General features: G+C 34.3%; 1 protein-coding gene across 7 annotated transcripts in view; it reads right to left on the bottom strand.

Moving 5' to 3' along the window:
* Positions 1–18719, bottom strand: part of raw (NDT-like domain-containing protein raw) — an 87411-nt gene that overhangs the window by 20337 nt on the left and 48355 nt on the right. The window contains exon 1 of one of the 7 annotated variants that reach the window (XM_075293247.1): positions 10818–10955. The exons of 5 other annotated variants lie outside the window; for them this stretch is intronic. In XM_075293247.1, coding sequence (XP_075149362.1) covers positions 10818–10825 — 8 coding nt within the window. In that variant the 5' untranslated portion in view covers positions 10826–10955. Of the gene's footprint in view, positions 1–10071; positions 10355–10817; positions 10956–18719 lie in introns of those variants that run through there. One more of the 7 variants, XM_075293249.1, reaches the window with a different exon arrangement.

Genomic DNA, 18719 nt, shown 5'->3' with positions numbered 1-18719 from the left:
TGCTGTTGCTATTACTATTGTTGCTGCTTGTCTGCTTGGCGCATAGTTTTGGTCTCAATTGTTGTTGTTTTAACATTTGTTGTTACCGCTGTTTGGCGCTGGTTGTTGCTTGTGCAAAAAAAAAAACAACAAAACAGGAGGGACTCGTTTCAATAAGAATCAACCACAAAATAATCGATGATGAGGTCATAACTAATAATAAAAATGACTTTTAAACACATACTCTCTATAGGCATAAAGAGAACATGAGAACGAAATAGAATGAAGAGAGGGAGGAGATAACCAACCAATGGATAACAGAACATTATAAATAGGGTTGCCAGATAGTTTTTATTTTATAAAAGAAAAAACGGAAAAATACATAAAATAATATAAAAGAAAAAAAAACGGAGAAAATCAAGAAATCGCAAATTTTTAAAATTTCTATTACTTACTAATTAGTAAAAATTGATTTCCCTAAATTTTGAAAAATTTTTAAAATTCAAACAACAATTATTCAAATTTCGAAAATTTTTAAAAAATTTTTAAAAATATTCTAAATTTTGGAAGACTGACTGACCCCCATTTCGGTTAGTGTTACGTTAGCTAACGAACTTTTAAACCGCACTATGGACATATCTGTCACCTTGCCTATTATTTCATATGCCACTTAACCCTGGACAGTCATCCTTCGTCAAAATGACGACGCGTAATTTCATGTTCGATTTAAAATGCATTTTGGTCGATTGGGAAATGATAAATTTAAGTTATACCAATTTAAACATTTTATGAATTTTTGTGTTATACTAATTAAAAACAAATCGAATGAGAAAATAAACTCAATTTTGGTTCACATTTTTGCTCACAAATGCAAATTATAACGTCTTGAAATTAGCCGTAGTCAAAATGACGAAGGATGACGTTAATGTACAAAAAATAAGGATGACTTTCCAGGGTTAAGAACTTAAGTGTTCCTACCGATAAGGTCTTTAATTTGTAAAATTTCATGTCTAAAGATGTGTCGGTTGACGGGTTATTGCTAATTCAAATTTTTGCGTTTTGCGAATTCGTAAACCAGAACAAGGGTGGATTGACAGTTTATTTTCTGCTAACTGGTAATTATGTTAAAGCTTAACGAAGCTACTTGAAAATGCCCGTGAATCAACTTCTCTAAAGAGATTTGGGCCAAGATTCACAGTGTCAATCAATTTCACAAATATTTAAAAACTTTGAATATGCTAACCATTGCACCACCGTGGTGCCCGCCTTGCATACACAAGGTCGTGGGTTCGATTCCTGCTTCGACCGAACACCAAAAAGTTTTTCAGCGGTGGATTATCCCACCGCAGTAATGCTGCTGACATTTCTGAGGGTTTCAAAACTTCTCTATGTTACGTGGTTTCACTGCAATGTGGAACGCCGTTCGGACTCGGCTATAAAAAGGAGGTCCCTTGTCATTGAGCTTAACATGGAATCGGGCAGCACTCACTGATAAGAGAGAAGTTCACCAATGTGGTATCACAATGGACTGAATAGTCTAAGTGAGCGTAACCTACTATTGTCTGTTATTGGTACAGATTGGTGTTGCTGGTCATCAATAACTTCGCTTTTTTTTGTAGTGACGTGTTTAGTGATCAATTTTCGAAGTAGTGTTTTAGTATTTTGGGGGGGCGAAAAATAAATTGGGAAACGGAAACTGAGAAGAGAAACTCGAAATAAATCCTCATTTATTTGGGGGAGACCGACTTCTCCAAATTGTCAACATAAATCGCATGAAGAAGCGTAGCAGATGGTATGAAAAACTATAACGTTTAAAAAAACTATATTGTTCAAGAAATTATACCAGCTTTCCGTAGTTTGCTTTACGCTCTTTGATGAATTTATGTTCTATAACAAGTAGTCATTAGCTAACCATGGCGAACATCGAGATATCGGACTCGCATCTAATGATCCCAAACTTATTGATATAAAAATGCTCTATTTATTATTAGAAATCTATTATTTAAATTAGAATCACATCGACTATCTGGCATCCCTATAAAGGTACAAAACATACCCCCCCACAAGAGTAATTGAGAGCTCCAAAGAGAGACATGAGTTCAAAACAGAAACAACAATCAAGAAGACATAAAACAATAAAAAGTAAAGGGTGATTTGTTAAGAGCTTGATAACTTTTAAAAAAAAAAAACGCATAAAATTTGCAAAATCTCATCGGTTCTTTATTTGAAACGTTAGATTGGTCCATGACATTTACTTTTTGAAGATAATTTCATTTAAATGTTGACCGCGGCTGCGTCTTAGGTGGTTCATTCGGAAAGTCCAATTTTGGGCAACTTTTTCGAGCATTTCGGCCGGAATAGCCCGAATTTCTTCGGAAATGTTGTCTTCCAAAGCTGGAATAGTTGCTGGCTTATTTCTGTAGACTTTAGACTTGACGTAGCCCCACAAAAAATAGTCTGAAGGCGTCAAATCGCATGATCTTGGTGGCCAACTTACCGGTCCATTTCTTGAGATGAATTGTTCTCCGAAGTTTTCCCTCAAAATGGCCATAGAATCGCGAGCTGTGTGGCATGTAGCGCCATCTTGTTGAATCCACATGTCAACCAAGTTCAGTTCTTCCATTTTTGGCAACAAAAAGTTTGTTAGCATCGAACGATAGCGATCGCCATTCACCGTAACGTTGCGTCCAACAGCATCTTTGAAAAAATACGGTCCAATGATTCCACCAGCGTACAAACCACACCAAACAGTGCATTTTTCGGGATGCATGGGCAGTTCTTGAACGGCTTCTGGTTGCTCTTCACTCCAAATGCGGCAATTTTGCTTATTTACGTAGCCATTCAACCAGAAATGAGCCTCATCGCTGAACAAAATTTGTCGATAAAAAAGCGGATTTTCTGCCACTGATTTTGGTAATAAAATTCAATGATTTGCAAGCGTTGCTCGTTAGTAAGTCTATTCATGATGAAATGTCAAAGCATACTGAGCATCTTTCTCTTTGACACCATGTCTGAAATCCCACGTGATCTGTCAAATACTAATGCATGAAAATCCTAACCTCAAAAGAATCACCCTTTATTACCAAATCCATAGAAAACAGCTGTTTCATATTCAATTAAAGAGCTTAAATCCCCTAAAGAGAAATTGAACCCAATATTGCAAAGGGAGAGTAAAGGGGGCGTAAAAGAGCAAAAAATTGCCATGCATTTTACGTTTGTTTATACTTGAAAATTGACGAATGAGCAATAAATAAATACTCCACAAATCATCGTGGCAACTCAATGCTGGGGAAGGGAAAGAGAATAATGAATAAGAGAGACAGTTATATCGTTTCCTCGTATGTGTGTTTCTAGGCATTTGCGAAGGCTGGGTGTTTTGTTGGATCGCATATTGCTTTATTACACGCATCGTAAATAAAATTCATACAAAAAAAAACACGCACTTGAGATTAAAACAAAACAAAGTCATATGTATGGCCAAATTGAAGAGAAGTGCTTTTGGATACCTTGGCGCACGAATAGCGAATAGACACAAACATACGCACACACACTCATGTATAATCATAGAATCCCCTGTGACACACACGTGCTTTGCACTTTGCGTCAAGCGATAACATTTCTTCGATATTTGAAGTAAAGGGTGATTTGTTAAGAGCTTGATAACTTTTTTAAAAAAAAAAACGCATAAAATTTGCAAAATCTCATCGGTTCTTTATTTGAAACGTTAGATTGGTCCATGACATTTACTTTTTGAAGATAATTTCATTTAAATGTTGACCGCGGCTGCGTCTTAGGTGGTCCATTCGGAAAGTCCAATTTTGGGCAACTTTTTCGAGCATTTCGGCCGGAATAGCCCGAATTTCTTCGGAAATGTTGTCTTCCAAAGCTGGAATAGTTGCTGGCTTATTTCTGTAGACTTTAGACTTGACGTAGCCCCACAAAAAATAGTCTAAAGGCGTCAAATCGCATGATCTTGGTGGCCAACTTACCGGTCCATTTCTTGAGATGAATTGTTCTCCGAAGTTTTCCCTCAAAATGGCCATAGAATCGCGAGCTGTGTGGCATGTAGCGCCATCTTGTTGAAACCACATGTCAACCAAGTTCAGTTCTTCCATTTTTGGCAACAAAAAGTTTGTTAGCATCGAACGATAGCGATCGCCATTCACCGTAACGTTGCGTCCAACAGCATCTTTGAAAAAATACGGTCCAATGATTCCACCAGCGTACAAACCACACCAAACAGTGCATTTTTCGGGATGCATGGGCAGTTCTTGAACGGCTTCTGGTTGCTCTTCACTCCAAATGCGGCAATTTTGCTTATTTACGTAGCCATTCAACCAGAAATGAGCCTCATCGCTGAACAAAATTTGTCGATAAAAAAGCGGATTTTCTGCCAACTTTTCTAGGGCCCATTCACTGAAAATTCGACGTTGTGGCAGATCGTAAGTCTATTCATGATGAAATGTCAAAGCATACTGAGCATCTTTCTCTTTGACACCATGTCTGAAATCCCACGTGATCTGTCAAATACTAATGCATGAAAATCCTAACCTCAAAAGAATCACCCTTTAGAAACAAAAATTGGAATTCTATTTTAGGGTGCTTATATATGCCAGGGTACTTCATTGGGAAAAATGGAGTGGTCAAAGTTTTATTTAATACAATGAAGTTTTCATGGAAATGTGGGCCAAAAAAGGAGCACAATGACACAAACTTTATCTACAAAAAAAGCATGCGCGCCTTGCATACAATGGGTTATGAGTTCAATCCCAATTTCGGTCGAATATAAAGACTGTTTTTCAGCGGTGGATTGTCTTCTCTCTGTTATTCTACTGTCATTTCTGAGTGTTTCAAAGTTTCTCTAAGTAGTGTCAGCGTAATGTGAAGCGCCGTTCAGACTCGGCAATAAGTTGGTAACTTGTCATTGAGGTAACCATACAATTGGGACAAGTGTGGCATCAAAATTCACTGTTACGACCCCGGACTGCTAAGACCCCTGTGCAAATAGTCACTCATAAATCACTTGAATTCTACAAAAATTTGAAACATGGTGCAATTTTATAGCTTCTTAAGTTCTCGTATGCTCTCTAATTTCCCTGAACTATTCCGGAAAGCTAAGGAAGGGCTCTACCAAAAACCTTAATTTTTGATATGTGGAGAGTGAGCGCATTTTTTTAAAGTCCACTGATGCGCACTATATTTTTCAGAACAGAAATTTACAGAAGTACACCCAGAGAAGGAATATGATCAGCTCAGACATGTTTTAAGAGCAAAATGTTATTTTTGGGTGGTGACCTCCTTTTTATATATAAAATTCAATATTTCAGTTAATTCTTAAAAAAAAATGTTTTTCTTTACTTTAAGGAAAATTTGCCTTATTTGAATGACACATACGACTTTAATGGTTGGAAGCAACTTTCCAAAACTTGTGTCCTAAATTTAATATTTTTTTTTGAAGCAAAGATTATAAACCTTATTTTTATTAAAATTTAATTATTTTAAAGAAATTTGTCGTTAATATTTTGTAAATTTTGTAAACCCTCCACCATAGGATTGGGGGTATATTAACTTTGTCATTCCGTCTGTAACACATCGAAATATTGCTCTAAGACCACATAAAGTATATATATTCTGGGTCGTGTTGAAATTCTGAGTCGATCTAAGCATGTCCGTCCGTCCATCTGTTGAAATCACGCTAACTTCCGAACGAAACAAGCTATCGACTTGAAACTTGGCACAAGTAGTTGTTATTGATGTAGGTCGGATGGTATTGCAAATTGGCCATATCGGTCCACTTTTACGTATAGCCCCCATATAAACCCATCCCCAGATTTGGCTTGCGGAGCCTCAAAGAGATGATGGTCAAAATTTGGTCAATATAAACTTGACGTATTTCTTTCAATTTTGCATTTAAAAACCCTGAACACCCCTCATTTTGAAGGTGTGTGTGTAGAATGTTGCTCCTATTTTGATTTTGGAATTCACTCTTCAGTTGTGAAAATACCGTCCAAGCAAGAAGATCAGCGTATCAAAATTTTGCTCGCGCATCGCGAAAATCCGAGCTAATCGCACGCAAAGCTGGCAACATCGCTAAAAGTTGCCAAATCAACCGTTACAAATGTAATTAAAGTGTTTGGGGAACGTTTGTCGACAGCCAGGAAGTCTGGATCGGGGGGAAATCGAAAACCGGAAGCCGCTGAGACGACAAAGAGAGTTGCCGGTAGTTTCAAGTGAAACCCTAACCTCTCTCTCCGAGATGACACAAAGAAGCTGAGTGTATCGTCTACAACCGTGCATCGAGCCAAAAAACGAGCCAGACTATCGACTTACAAGAAGGTAGTGACTCCAAATCGCGATGATAAAAAAAAATACGACGGCCAAAGCGCGATCCCGGAGGCTGTAAACGACGATGCTGACGAAGTTTGACTGCGTGGTAATGGACGACGAAACCTACGTCAAAGCCGACTACAAGCAGCTTCCGGGACAGGAGTTTTATACGGCAAAAGGAAGGGGAAAGGTAGCAGATATTTTCAAGCACATAAAACTGTCAAAGTTCGCAAAGAAATATCTGGTTTGGCAAGCCATCTGTACCTGTGGCTTGAAAAGCAGCATTTTCATAGCTTCCGGGACTGTCAACCAAGAAATTTACGTGAAAGAGTGTTTGAATAAACGTCTGCTGCCTTTCCTGAAGAAACACGGTTGTTCCGTACTGTTTTGGCCGGATTTGGCATCTTGCCATTACGGTAAAAAGGCCATGGAGTGGTACGCCGCCAACAACGTGCAGGTGGTTCCCAAGGACAAGAACCCTCCCAACACACCCAGAGAAGGAATATGATCACCTCAAACATATTTTAAGAGCAAAATGTTATTTTTGGGTGGTGATCATGTAACATGGTTTTCGCAACCATGTTATTTTCTCGGAAATCATGTATCTGATTTCGGCAAGTAGGTTATATTTCACGAGAAAATAACATTTTAGTGACAAACATGTTAAATGGTCACCATACAAAAATAACATTTTGCTCTTGAAACATGTTTGAGGTGATCATATTCCTTCTCTGCGTGCACGCCAGAGCTCCGCCCAATTGAGAAATACTGGGCTATTGTCAAGCGGAACCTAAAGAAGACCAAAAAACTGCTAAGGACGAGCAGCAGTTCGAGGCAAACTGGATTTCTGCGGCGAAGAAGGTGGACAAGGTGGCTGTACAAAATCTGATGGCAGGTGTCAAGCGTGAGGCCCGGCAATTCGGATTTGGAAAAGCGAAAGCCTAACTGAATATTTTTCCTGAATTTTATACTAATTGCACTTGAAAAAGTAATTTAATTTGATTTTTTAAATAAACGATTTCACCGATTTACACAAATTTTGACCGTATCACCCGTTATATGGTCTCTAACAACCGTGCCAGAATTGGTCCATATCGGTCCATAGTTATATATATAGCTCCCATATAAACCGTTCTTCAGACTCTTGGAGGAGAAAAATTCATCCGATCCGGTTCAAATTTGGAACGTGGTGTTAGTATACAACCATACCAAAATTGGTCCATATCGGTCTATAGTTATATATAGCCTATCCCCAATCACACAAAAATTGGTCCATATCGGTTCATAATCACGGTTGCCACTCGAGCCAAAAATATCTACTAAAATTTTATTTCTATAGAAAATGTTGTCAAAATTTTATTTCTATAGAAAATTTTGTTAACATTTTATTTCTATAGAATATTTTGTCAAATCTTTATTTCTATAAAAAATTTTGTCAAAATTTTATTTCTATAGAAAATTTTGTCAAAATTTTATTTCTATGGACAATTTTGTTAAAATTTTATTTCTATAGAAAATTTTGTTAATTTAATATATACCACGTATGGACTTACTTTCAATTTAGAAGACGGTGTTAGGAGGTTTAAGACACCTTGCCATTGTCAAGCGTTACCGCAACCCAAGTAATTCGATTGTGGATGGCTGTGTTTAGAAGAAGTTTCTACACGGTTGAAAAAGACTGTTTTTCATATGTTTGGCTATAAACATTATATGTTTGGAACACAAATTTTTACACACAATATTTTTGAGTGCAAGCATATAATGTTCATAAACTAGCATAACATGTTTGGGACATATATGTTAATATGTTAGAACATATTATGTTTGGGACATAAAATGTTTGTAAATATAATATGCTTGAATGCAAACATATATTAATTTAGAAATAGCCTATAAACATATATGTGTTTAGTAGCTTGGAGCGCTATTTAACAGGGAGCGATATTGAATTAAGTTGGTGGTTGTTGCTTGTTATTAGAAAATTAACATTTTTTTTTTCTTGGGCAATTGATCAGCTACTTCTTTGATCCTTACAAACTGTGTGGTCCGCTGTTCGAATCCCCGTCCGGCAAAAGGTAAAATTAAAATAAAAAAAATAAAAAATAAAATTGAATAATTTCTTCTACAATGTTTGTATTACAGAAAAAGGTGCTAAGAACTAAAAAATCTCGTGGAAGTGAGAAAGATGTCGGGGAATATACAATTGGGCAGAAACAAAATTTTGAGCATTCAGGTCGAAAACCTATGTTGTTAGCACCTATATTACCTGTTTATTTTCATAATTCATTATGATTGTAAATATATAAATAAATAAGTAAAATTTTGAGCACAATATTGTTTGGGAGAATTTTTTTTAAGCATATAATATTTTTGGGTGCAAAATGCTTCCAAACATATTATATGGTCACATAATAACATATTGTTTTTTTGGAAGACAACATTATTGAATTTGGATGCAAAAATACAAAATGTTTGGAACTTAGACTACCCAAACATATATTGTTTAGACCAATATGCTTTCAAACATATTATATATTGGTAGAGATCAAACATATAAATGTTTGGGCAATACCCAAAAATATATATGCTTGAAGCAAAATATGTTTGGGAGTATATGTTACAGAAGCGATTTTTTGTGAGCGTGTACTCAATCCATGGTGGAGGCTACATAAGCTTCGGCCTGCCCGAACATACGGCCGTATATACTTGTTTTTTTCTGATTCAGTCACGAAATTAATGGATCCAATTAATTTTTTAATTGAAATGATTTTAATTACGAAAATGAAAATTGTTGTGATTTTTGTTTCAATAAAAAAAAAATTTTTGAATCAATTCAATTTGTAATTGAATATTTTTTAAAACTCAATTAAGACTTTAATTGGAAATTTTTTCGTGAATTTTTTTCCGTGTAGGCTTGAACTTATTTTGAGGATTTTACATCTTTAGCTTAAAGTTTTTCAAATTAAAAAAAAAAATAGTATCTGGAATAGTTTGAAATTTCAAATTGTCATCTAATTTTACACGAAAGAGAATGAAAACTCAATGAATTCGATATGTATATATTACCTAGATTTCAAGCTACCATCTTAAACTTTCTTCATGTTAAAGAAGCCGCATCTTTGGCTCGGAATCAGTATCAAAATATTTAACCCTTCGTCATACACATGTTTCGATAATCACATTCGTAACACATGAGGCCTGGCCAGACCCACTATGTATTTTAATGTATTTATATGGAAAATATGCCATTTTGTTGATATTATTACATTATTACTGTCGTATTTTCCGTCCTGATTTTGTCACACAACGATAGGTAATAAAATTTTAGGAGGGTACCTGAAGTTTCAAGTCTCTAGCTATATTATAAATGTATTTTAATTACAATTAGAATCGAAAAAGGCCTGGCCAGACTCATGTGTCTGTCCGAGGGTTAAGGAAAGGTCAAAATCCTTAGATCCAAGTGAACTTTTTATTTGATTGTAATTTTTTGTTCCTTTGAGTAATTATCACTAAAGAAATTAAATTTATAGACATATTAACTCGCATTTTTAGATATATTAACTTTGACTATCATTAACCGGTTATTGTAATATTTATTACCATAAATCGTAACCTCCAACTACACTTCACTATGCATTTTAATTAACACTTTATTGTCGTTGCTACTAGCACTTGCATTTTAATATAGGAAATTAAAATCTTTAAGGATTTTCAGGAAGTACAAAATTTTCTCTAGTGTGCACAAATTCCATTCATTGATTTTACCTTATCCCCCTCCACCAAATGATATTGGCCTTGTCGTTTTGTTTAGATGGTTATATTAGGACAGGCCGTAAACAAATAAACCAAGCAAACAATCAACGAATATAACAATGACATCAACCCAGTTTATTCGAGCGTTTTTACTTTTGTTTTATTTTATTTTTGTTGTTGTCGAATTTAGCTATTGATGGATTTATTTTGTTTGAATTTTGAGTGTTCAATTTTATTGTTGTTTTTAGTGTTTATTTGCTATTTTTTATTTTTTGCCAAAATTTGTATTGCTTATTTTGGAGGTATGATATCACGTTTACGCACCAAAAACAAACAAAAAAAAAAAATATTTGTGCAAAATTGTTGTCACAAGCGCCAAGCGCCGCCACTCACTGTTAATGACACAATAACCATGGCATTTTGAACTAATGTGGAGGCACGTATCACATTCCTTGATATGTGGTCTGTGTGAATGTGGATAACCGTTTTAGGGACTACCACTATCACTCACCCTCTAACATGGACGAGTTCTTTAACTGACTTCAGCAGAAACAAAAACAAATCACATGCAGTGAAACAAAAAAAAAAAAACAAAAAGACTTTATCGATAGCAATAAATGCTTTTTGTTGTTGTTGTTTTTGTGTTGTATATTTTAATCTAATCAATCAAACTTTGCACGATTTATGTTTGTTATTTCCAAATGATAAAGATACACTAAACCACAAAATTTGCACAAAAAAAAGAAACACACACATACACTCTCATTCACATAGAAACTAGTTTTTGTTTAGTTTATTCGTTTTTAGTTATTTGTATAAAATTTTCGTTTTTGTGTATGTTTCCAAACAATTTGTAAAATATCCGAGAGTATTGCGCGACTTCTGCTCTATTCAACACCTGAATGGCGATTGTTAATTGAAATTGGTTTTTGTTGTTAAATCTCCATCGAATAACCCCCAAAACAAAAACAACAAACAAAAGAACATGCTGAGAACAACCGCAACAACCGCAACAACAACAAAACCAACACAAACAAAGAAAGATGCATTTTGCATTACCCCAGAGTTCTGGATGATAAATGATAAAGAGTCATGTCTCTTGATGTTGCGATGAGGCAGAGAGTATTGAGTCAACAGGGGTAAAGAGAATATCCCTACTGACGACTTGATGTCTTATAAATTAGCCAGATATTCATGTCCATGTGTGGTTGACAAACAATATGAAAACAAAAACAACAACAACAACAAAACAGAATCAACGGAAATCTTGTAGTATATCGATTTCCAGTGATTGTGGTCAACAAAAAAGCAAAAGTCATTACAAATGCCGCCCCTAACAATGCTGTTAGGAAACAATGACTTCCAATAACAGTGGGCTGTTATTCATAATGAGTAAGCATCAATTTGAACATGTTCAGTTTTAAAAGGTTGCTTTTCAGTTTCTTCAAAAATTTTCGGTTACCTAGAGTATAAGTAATATTATTTATATGCACTGGGTGACGTATACTTTATGAGATCTAGGTCTGGAGGCCATTAGGCGTATGATTACTAATAATTTGATAAGAATTTTTTTTGTACAATCGAGGTCAATATAACTTTGCGTTTTGCCTATCTATGAGAAAGTTTTCAAAATATGTACGATGATATACCATAATTCTACACAGAAAAAAATACCCCAAAAATATATATATATATATTCATTTAAAAATGGATTGAAACTGCAAATGTTAATTAAAAAGTTAATCAAATCAGATAATTTAAAATCGTTATGCTTTTAATTAAAATATTAAATATTAGATAATTTAATTTAAATTTAAAATTAAATTATTTATCCCAGATTATCCCGTGGTGCAATGGTTAGCATGCCCGCCTTGCATACACAAGGTCGTGGGTTTTATTCCTGCTAGGACCGAACACCAAAAAGTATTTCAGCGGTGGATTATCCCACCTCTGTAAAGCTGGTGACATTTCTGAGGGTTTCAAAGCTTCTCTAAGTGGTTTCACTGCAATGTGGAACGCCGTTCGGACTCGGCTATAAAAAGGAGGTACCTTGTCATTGAGCTTAACATGGAATCGGGCATCTCTCAGTGATAAGAGAGAAGTTCACCACTGTGGTATCACAATGGACTGAATAGTCTAAGTGAGCCTGATACATCAGGCTGCCACATAACCTAACCTAACCTATCCCAGATAATCGATCAAATTACAATTATGGTAATTTATTTTAATTAGTATAAATTATCTGTTGTTGTTTTTATACCCTCCACCATAGGATGGGGGTATATTAACTTTGTCATTCCGTTTCCTTCTCGAAATATTCTCTAAGATCCCATAAAGTATATATTCTGGGTCGTGGTGAAATTCTGAGTCGATCTGAGCATGTCCGTCCGTCCGTCCGTCTGTTGAAATCACGCTAACTTCCGAACGAAACAAGCTATCGACTTGAAACTTGGCACAAGTAGTTGTTATTGATGTAGGTCGGATGGTATTGCAAATGGGCCATATCGGTCCACTTTTACGTATAGCCCCCATATAAACGGACCCCCAAATTTGGCTTGCGATTGCTCTCAGAGAAGCAAATTTCATCCGTTCCGGCTGAAATTTAGTACGTGGCGTTAGTATATGGTCTCTAACAACCATGCAAAAATTGGTCCATATAGCCCCCATATAAACGGACCCCCAAATTTGGCTTGCGATTCTTCTAAGAGAAGCAAATTTCATCCGATTCGGCTAAAATTTGGTACATGGTGTTAGTATATGGTCTCTAACAACCATGCAAAAATTGGTCCATATCGGTCCACTTTTACGTATAGCCCCCATATAAACGGACCCCCAAATTTGGCTTGCGATTGCTCTAAGAGAAGCAAATTCCATCCGATCCGGCTGAAATTTGGTACGTGGTGTTAGTATATGGTCTTTAACAACCATGCAAAAATTGGTCCATATCGGTCTACTTTTACGTATAGCCCCCATATAAACGGACCCCCAAATTTGGCTTGCGATTCTTCTAAGAGAAGCAAATTTCATCCGATTTGGCTGAAATTTGGTACATGGTGTTAGTATATGGTCTCTAACAACCATGCAGAAATTGGTCCATATCGGTCCATAATTACATATAGCCCCCATATAAACCGATCCCCCGATTTGGCTTGCGGAGCCTCTAAGAGAAGCAAATTTCATCCGATCCGGCTGAAATTTCGTACATGGTGTTGATATATGATCTCTAACATCCGTGCAAAAATTGGTCCACATCGGTCCATCATTATATATAGACCCTATATAAACCGATACTCCGATTTGGCTTGCGGAGCCTCTAAGAGAAGCAAATTTCATCCGATCCGTCTGAAATTTGGTACATGATGTTGGTATATGTTCTCTAATGACCATGCAAAAATTGGTCCACATCGGCCCATAATAATATATAGCTCGCCTATAAAACGATCCCCAGATTTGACCTCCGGAGCCTCTTAAAGGAGCAAAAGTCATCCGATCCGATTGAAATTTGGTCCGTGGTGTTAGTATATGGTATCTAATAACCATGCATGAATTGGTCCACATCGGCCCATAATTATATATAGCCCCCATATAAACCGATCCCCAGATTTGATTTGATTTGACCGCTAATAACCATGCCAAAATTGGTCCATATCGGTCTATAGTTATATATAGGCGATCCCCAATCACACAAAAATTGGTCCTTATCGGTAAATTAATTGAATTTTTCAATCAACATCAATTAAATTTTTAATTGAATCAATTAAAAATTTAGTTGAAATTTGCTAATGAAATCAATTAATTTTTAATCAAGAATTTTTTCTATGTCCACTTAAAACTGTGATTGATACTATCATTTTCGTGATTGAAGACATTTCAATTAAAAAATTAATTGGATCAATTAATTTCGTGATTGAATCAGAAAATTTTTTTTTTTTTTTTGTGTGTACATAATAAAATAAATTGAACACTTATAGTTTGATGTTTTAAGAGTTCTATATTGCGTATAAGTAATATTATTTGTTATAAGACTTAGGTGACGTATACGTTATATAAATATATCGCTGTAGAACATGAGGCGTATGAGTACTAATAATTTGGTTATAAGGGAATTATTGCAACCGAGGAAATTTGGGTAATTTCATTATATATGAAATTTATTTTAATACATGATGACGTCATATAAATATATCGCTGTAGAACATGAGGCGTATGAGTACTAATAATTTGGTTATAAGGGAATTATTGCAACCGAGGAAATTTGGGTAATTTCATTATATATGAAATGTATTTTAAAACATGATGATATTATTGAAGCCGAACACATATCGAGTTTGTCTTTCAATATATCTAAGCAACTCAAGGCTTAAAAATATTTTATAAACATGGAGGTCCTCCCGCAAATGCACATCTATTCCATTCCATTTATTATACACTACTCTATCATATTTTTATACAGTATAAGCTTACCATAAATGTTAATCGGGTAATCAGAAAATGATGAAAATTTTCAAGTGAACTTACCTAGAAAGAAAAAGAAATATATATATTATTAAAATAATTTTTATCGATCAAAAAATATTATTGCAAACATAATATTTATAACAAATATGTAAGAGAATTTTTCGATTTTTTTTAAATATTTTATACATAAAATATTTAAAAAAAAAAGAGTTAATTTAAATCATTGGAAACATTTTTAAATTGTAGTATAAAAGTATTGGAAGTGCAAAAGATTTTATTAGAAATTAAAAATTGTTTAAATTCAAAAACTAAATTTGCATAAATATAAATTCCAAACAATATTTTAGATATAATTAGTTTTTCACTTTCTGAAGAAAACTTCATAGTTTGAAGGGGGAAAATTTGAGTTCAAAATTGCAAGAAAAAAATTAAGCAATAAAAAAATCAATTATTGGCATAATTGAATAAAAAAAATAAAATTAAATACGTTTTTTATTAAGTCATTTGCGAAAATAATTGGCTGAATGGAAAACTGTCTAAAATATTGATGATTATTTTTTTCACTTTTTGAAGAAAACTTCATAGTTTGAAGGGGAAAATTGCAAGAATATCCTTAGAGCCATAGAAAGTTTTAACTGGGCGGAATTATTATAATAATTATAAATTTTAAGAAATTTTGATTTTTTTTTTGTGATATACGAATTTAGTACATTTGTATTCTCCATTTGTGTATAATTGTTAGCCGCTTTTTACTTTATGTAACTGAAGTACACAAAAAAAGTCAACGAAACCTTCTCATAACTAAAACATAACCCAACAAAACCAAAAAAGCGTCGCCATAGAAGTAGTGGACATGTTCTTTTTGGATCCAAAATTGGCGCAGAAGCGATGAATTTAACATGGGCTTGTTGTAGGACGGATGTGCAAAATTTCAACAGCCTTTGTACTGGATTTGCATCAATTCTTAAGGTGTGATCCGAATTCTGTGTTTTGAATGTGAATTGAAAAATTTTGTAATATTTTGCCAAATAAATAATTTTTAAAAGTTTTTTTTTAATGAGTTTTAATATGTGATATGAATTCAGTGTTTTAAATGGAAATTATTATTTTTTTTTTATATTTTGTTAAAAAAATATTTTTTTTTAATTTTTTATGATTTTTAATGCATTCTAACGCTTAGCTGATAGCGTTTGACACCAAATATTTTAAAAAAATTTGCAATTTTTCTAGGAAGGAATTATCTTTTTTTTCGACAAAATTTTAACATCGTTTCGAAAAAAATGTTAAAATTACCCATTAAAAAATTCTGTGATATTTTACAAAATAAATATTTTTATAATTTTTTGTGAGTTTCAATGCATTCTAACGCTTACCTGAAACGTTTGACATTAAATAATTTCAAAAATTTCCAATTTTCTAGAAAAGATTTAGCATTTTTTGTTCGACAAAATTTAAATAATCTGTACCACTTTATTAATTCTTACCCTGTTTTTAACATAATTGAAACAAAAAATGTTAAAATTGTTCATAAAAAAAACAACAAAAAAAGAACGAGTTGTAGAAAATTGAATTAAAAGAACTTCCTGTGTAGTTAAAATAATGAACATCTTTGGGAGGACATTTTTGGAAGTGCTGCTGGGAAGCATTTCCTTGAAATGCATTGGTACGTATGAGTAATATAAATAATAAAAACACGGCTAGGTTGCGTATACGTTATACTAAACCTGATATTACTTATACGTTGCCTTGTATTTATTTAGAATATGAACATTTTATATACATACTTATATTGCGATTGAAATTGGCCTGCAAATGCCTTGGAATTTAGGATTTTTAATAAACCCCAAAAGCCCCGTTTGAACAATTATAATAGAATAAAATTGAAAGGCACGATCATAAATATGCATTTAATAACAAAAAAAACATATTTGTTGCGAACACTTAATTTGGATTTTTAAATATGAATTGATATTCCTACTGTTCCCATCTACTATAAAATTTAATATTATCTGCACAAACAGCGAAATTTGGATATGATTAATTAAAACGATTTATAAGTAATTAAGATATTAAAAGGAATATGAAGTCTTTGAACCCTAATATTAAACAAGTATATACGGCCGTAAATTCGGCCAGGCCGAATCTTATGTACCCTCCACCATGGATTGCGTAGAAACTTCTACGAAAGACTGTCATCCACAATCGAATTATTTGGGTTGTGGTATCTTAAAACTTCTTAACATCGTTTTCTAAATTGTGAGTTAGTCCATACGTGGTATATATTAGACAAAAAAAGGTATGTGTAGGTAAGTCTACAAATAATTACGAATCGATATGGACTTTTGCACGGTACGTAGAGAGCCAGAATTGAAATATGGGGGTCGCTTATATGGGGGCTATATACAATATGAACTTGATATGGACCACTTTTTGTGTGATTGGGGTTCGAGGGCTATATAAAACTATAGACCGATATGGACCTAGTTAGGCATGGTTGGCATGGCCATATACTAGCACAATGTACCAAATTTCAACTGACTCGGATGGAATTTGCTCCTCCAAGATCAAATCTCGGGATCGGTTTATATGGGGGCTATATATGATTATGGACTGATATGGATTACTTTTGGGATGGTTGTTAAATACTACCACCACGTACCAAATTTCAACCAGATCGGATGAATTTTGCTTCTCCAAAAGGCACCGGAGGTCAAATCTGGGGATCGGTTTATATGGGGCCTATATATAATTATGGACCGATTTCGACCAATTTTTGCATGGGTGTTTGAGGCCATATATTAACACCACGTACCAAATATCAACTGAATCAGATGAATTTTTGTCTTCCAAGAGGCTCCGGAGATCAAATCTGTTGATCGGTTTATATGGGGGCTATATATAATTATGCACCGATGTGGACCAATTTTTGCATGGTCATTAGAGACCATATACTAACACCATGTACCAAATTTCAGCCGGACCGGATGAAATTTGCTTCTCTTAGAGGCTCCGCAAGCCAAATCGGGGGATCGGTTTATATGGGGGCTATATATAATTATTGACCGATGTGGACCAATTTTTGCACAGTTGTTAGAGACTATATATTAAAGACTATATATTAGAGACTATATATTTATATGTACCAAATTTCAGCCGGATCGGATGAAATTTTTTTCTCTTAGAGGCTCCGCAAGCCAAATCTGGGGATCGGTTTATATGGGGGCTTTATATAATTATGGACCGATGTGGACCAATTTTTGCATGGTTGTTAAAGACCATATACTAACACCATGTACCAAATTTCAGCCGGATCGGATGAAATTTGCTTCTCTTAGAGGGTCTGCAAGCCAAATGTGGGGGTCCGTTTATATGGTGGCTATACGTAAAAGTGGACCGATATGGCCCATTTGCAATACCATCTGACCTACATCAAGAGCAATATTTCGAAGTGTTACAAACGGAATGACAAAGTTAATATACCCCCATCCTATGGTGGAAGCTATAAAAATGTAACTAATTATGTGACCATTAACAGAAGTACAGTAAACCCTCTGATAGGTGGACACAAACGGTCACCTAAATTTTGTCCACATTTGAGAGGTGTCCACCTATGAGAGGTTAATTTTAATGTGTTAATATAGCAAACGTCCCCAGACAACTGTCCACATTTGCGAGGTGTCCGGTTTTCAGAGTGTCCAAGTTTGAGAGGTTTCACTGTATTTGTTGCCAACACTTCAATTAGATTTTTAAATATGAATTGATATTCCTACTGTTCCCATCTACTATGAAATGTAATATTGCCTGCACAAAAAGCGAAAATTTGGATATGATTAATTAAAAAGATTTATAAGTAATTAAGATATTAAAAGGAATATGAAGTCTTTGAACCATAAAATTAAAAAAGCCATTAAAAATCTCCTAATATTTTTTTATCAAATTAATATTTTGTTTTATTTTTCAATGAAAATATAATTTTTTTTTTTTTGTTGAAAATTATCTAAATAAATCGAAAGCGACTTGACCCACTGTAAAACATGGAAATAATTCTCTGTCCTAGTCATTTGTATTACAACACAGATTCTATAGGTGACGATTGTTTGGTGTTTGATGGTTCACTCCGGTATGGGGTTACTGTTGTTGTAGCTAATGCTTGATTGCTGCTAATCGCTGTCACGACACGATGTCATAATTGTTATTTTTAA

The sequence above is a fragment of the Haematobia irritans genome, chromosome 2 (genome assembly GCF_050003625.1).
Source record: "Haematobia irritans isolate KBUSLIRL chromosome 2, ASM5000362v1, whole genome shotgun sequence".
NCBI classification, from domain to species: domain Eukaryota; kingdom Metazoa; phylum Arthropoda; class Insecta; order Diptera; family Muscidae; genus Haematobia; species Haematobia irritans.
The sequence above is the reverse complement of the archived record's forward strand: the minus strand, read 5'-3'. Positions and strand labels throughout refer to the sequence as shown.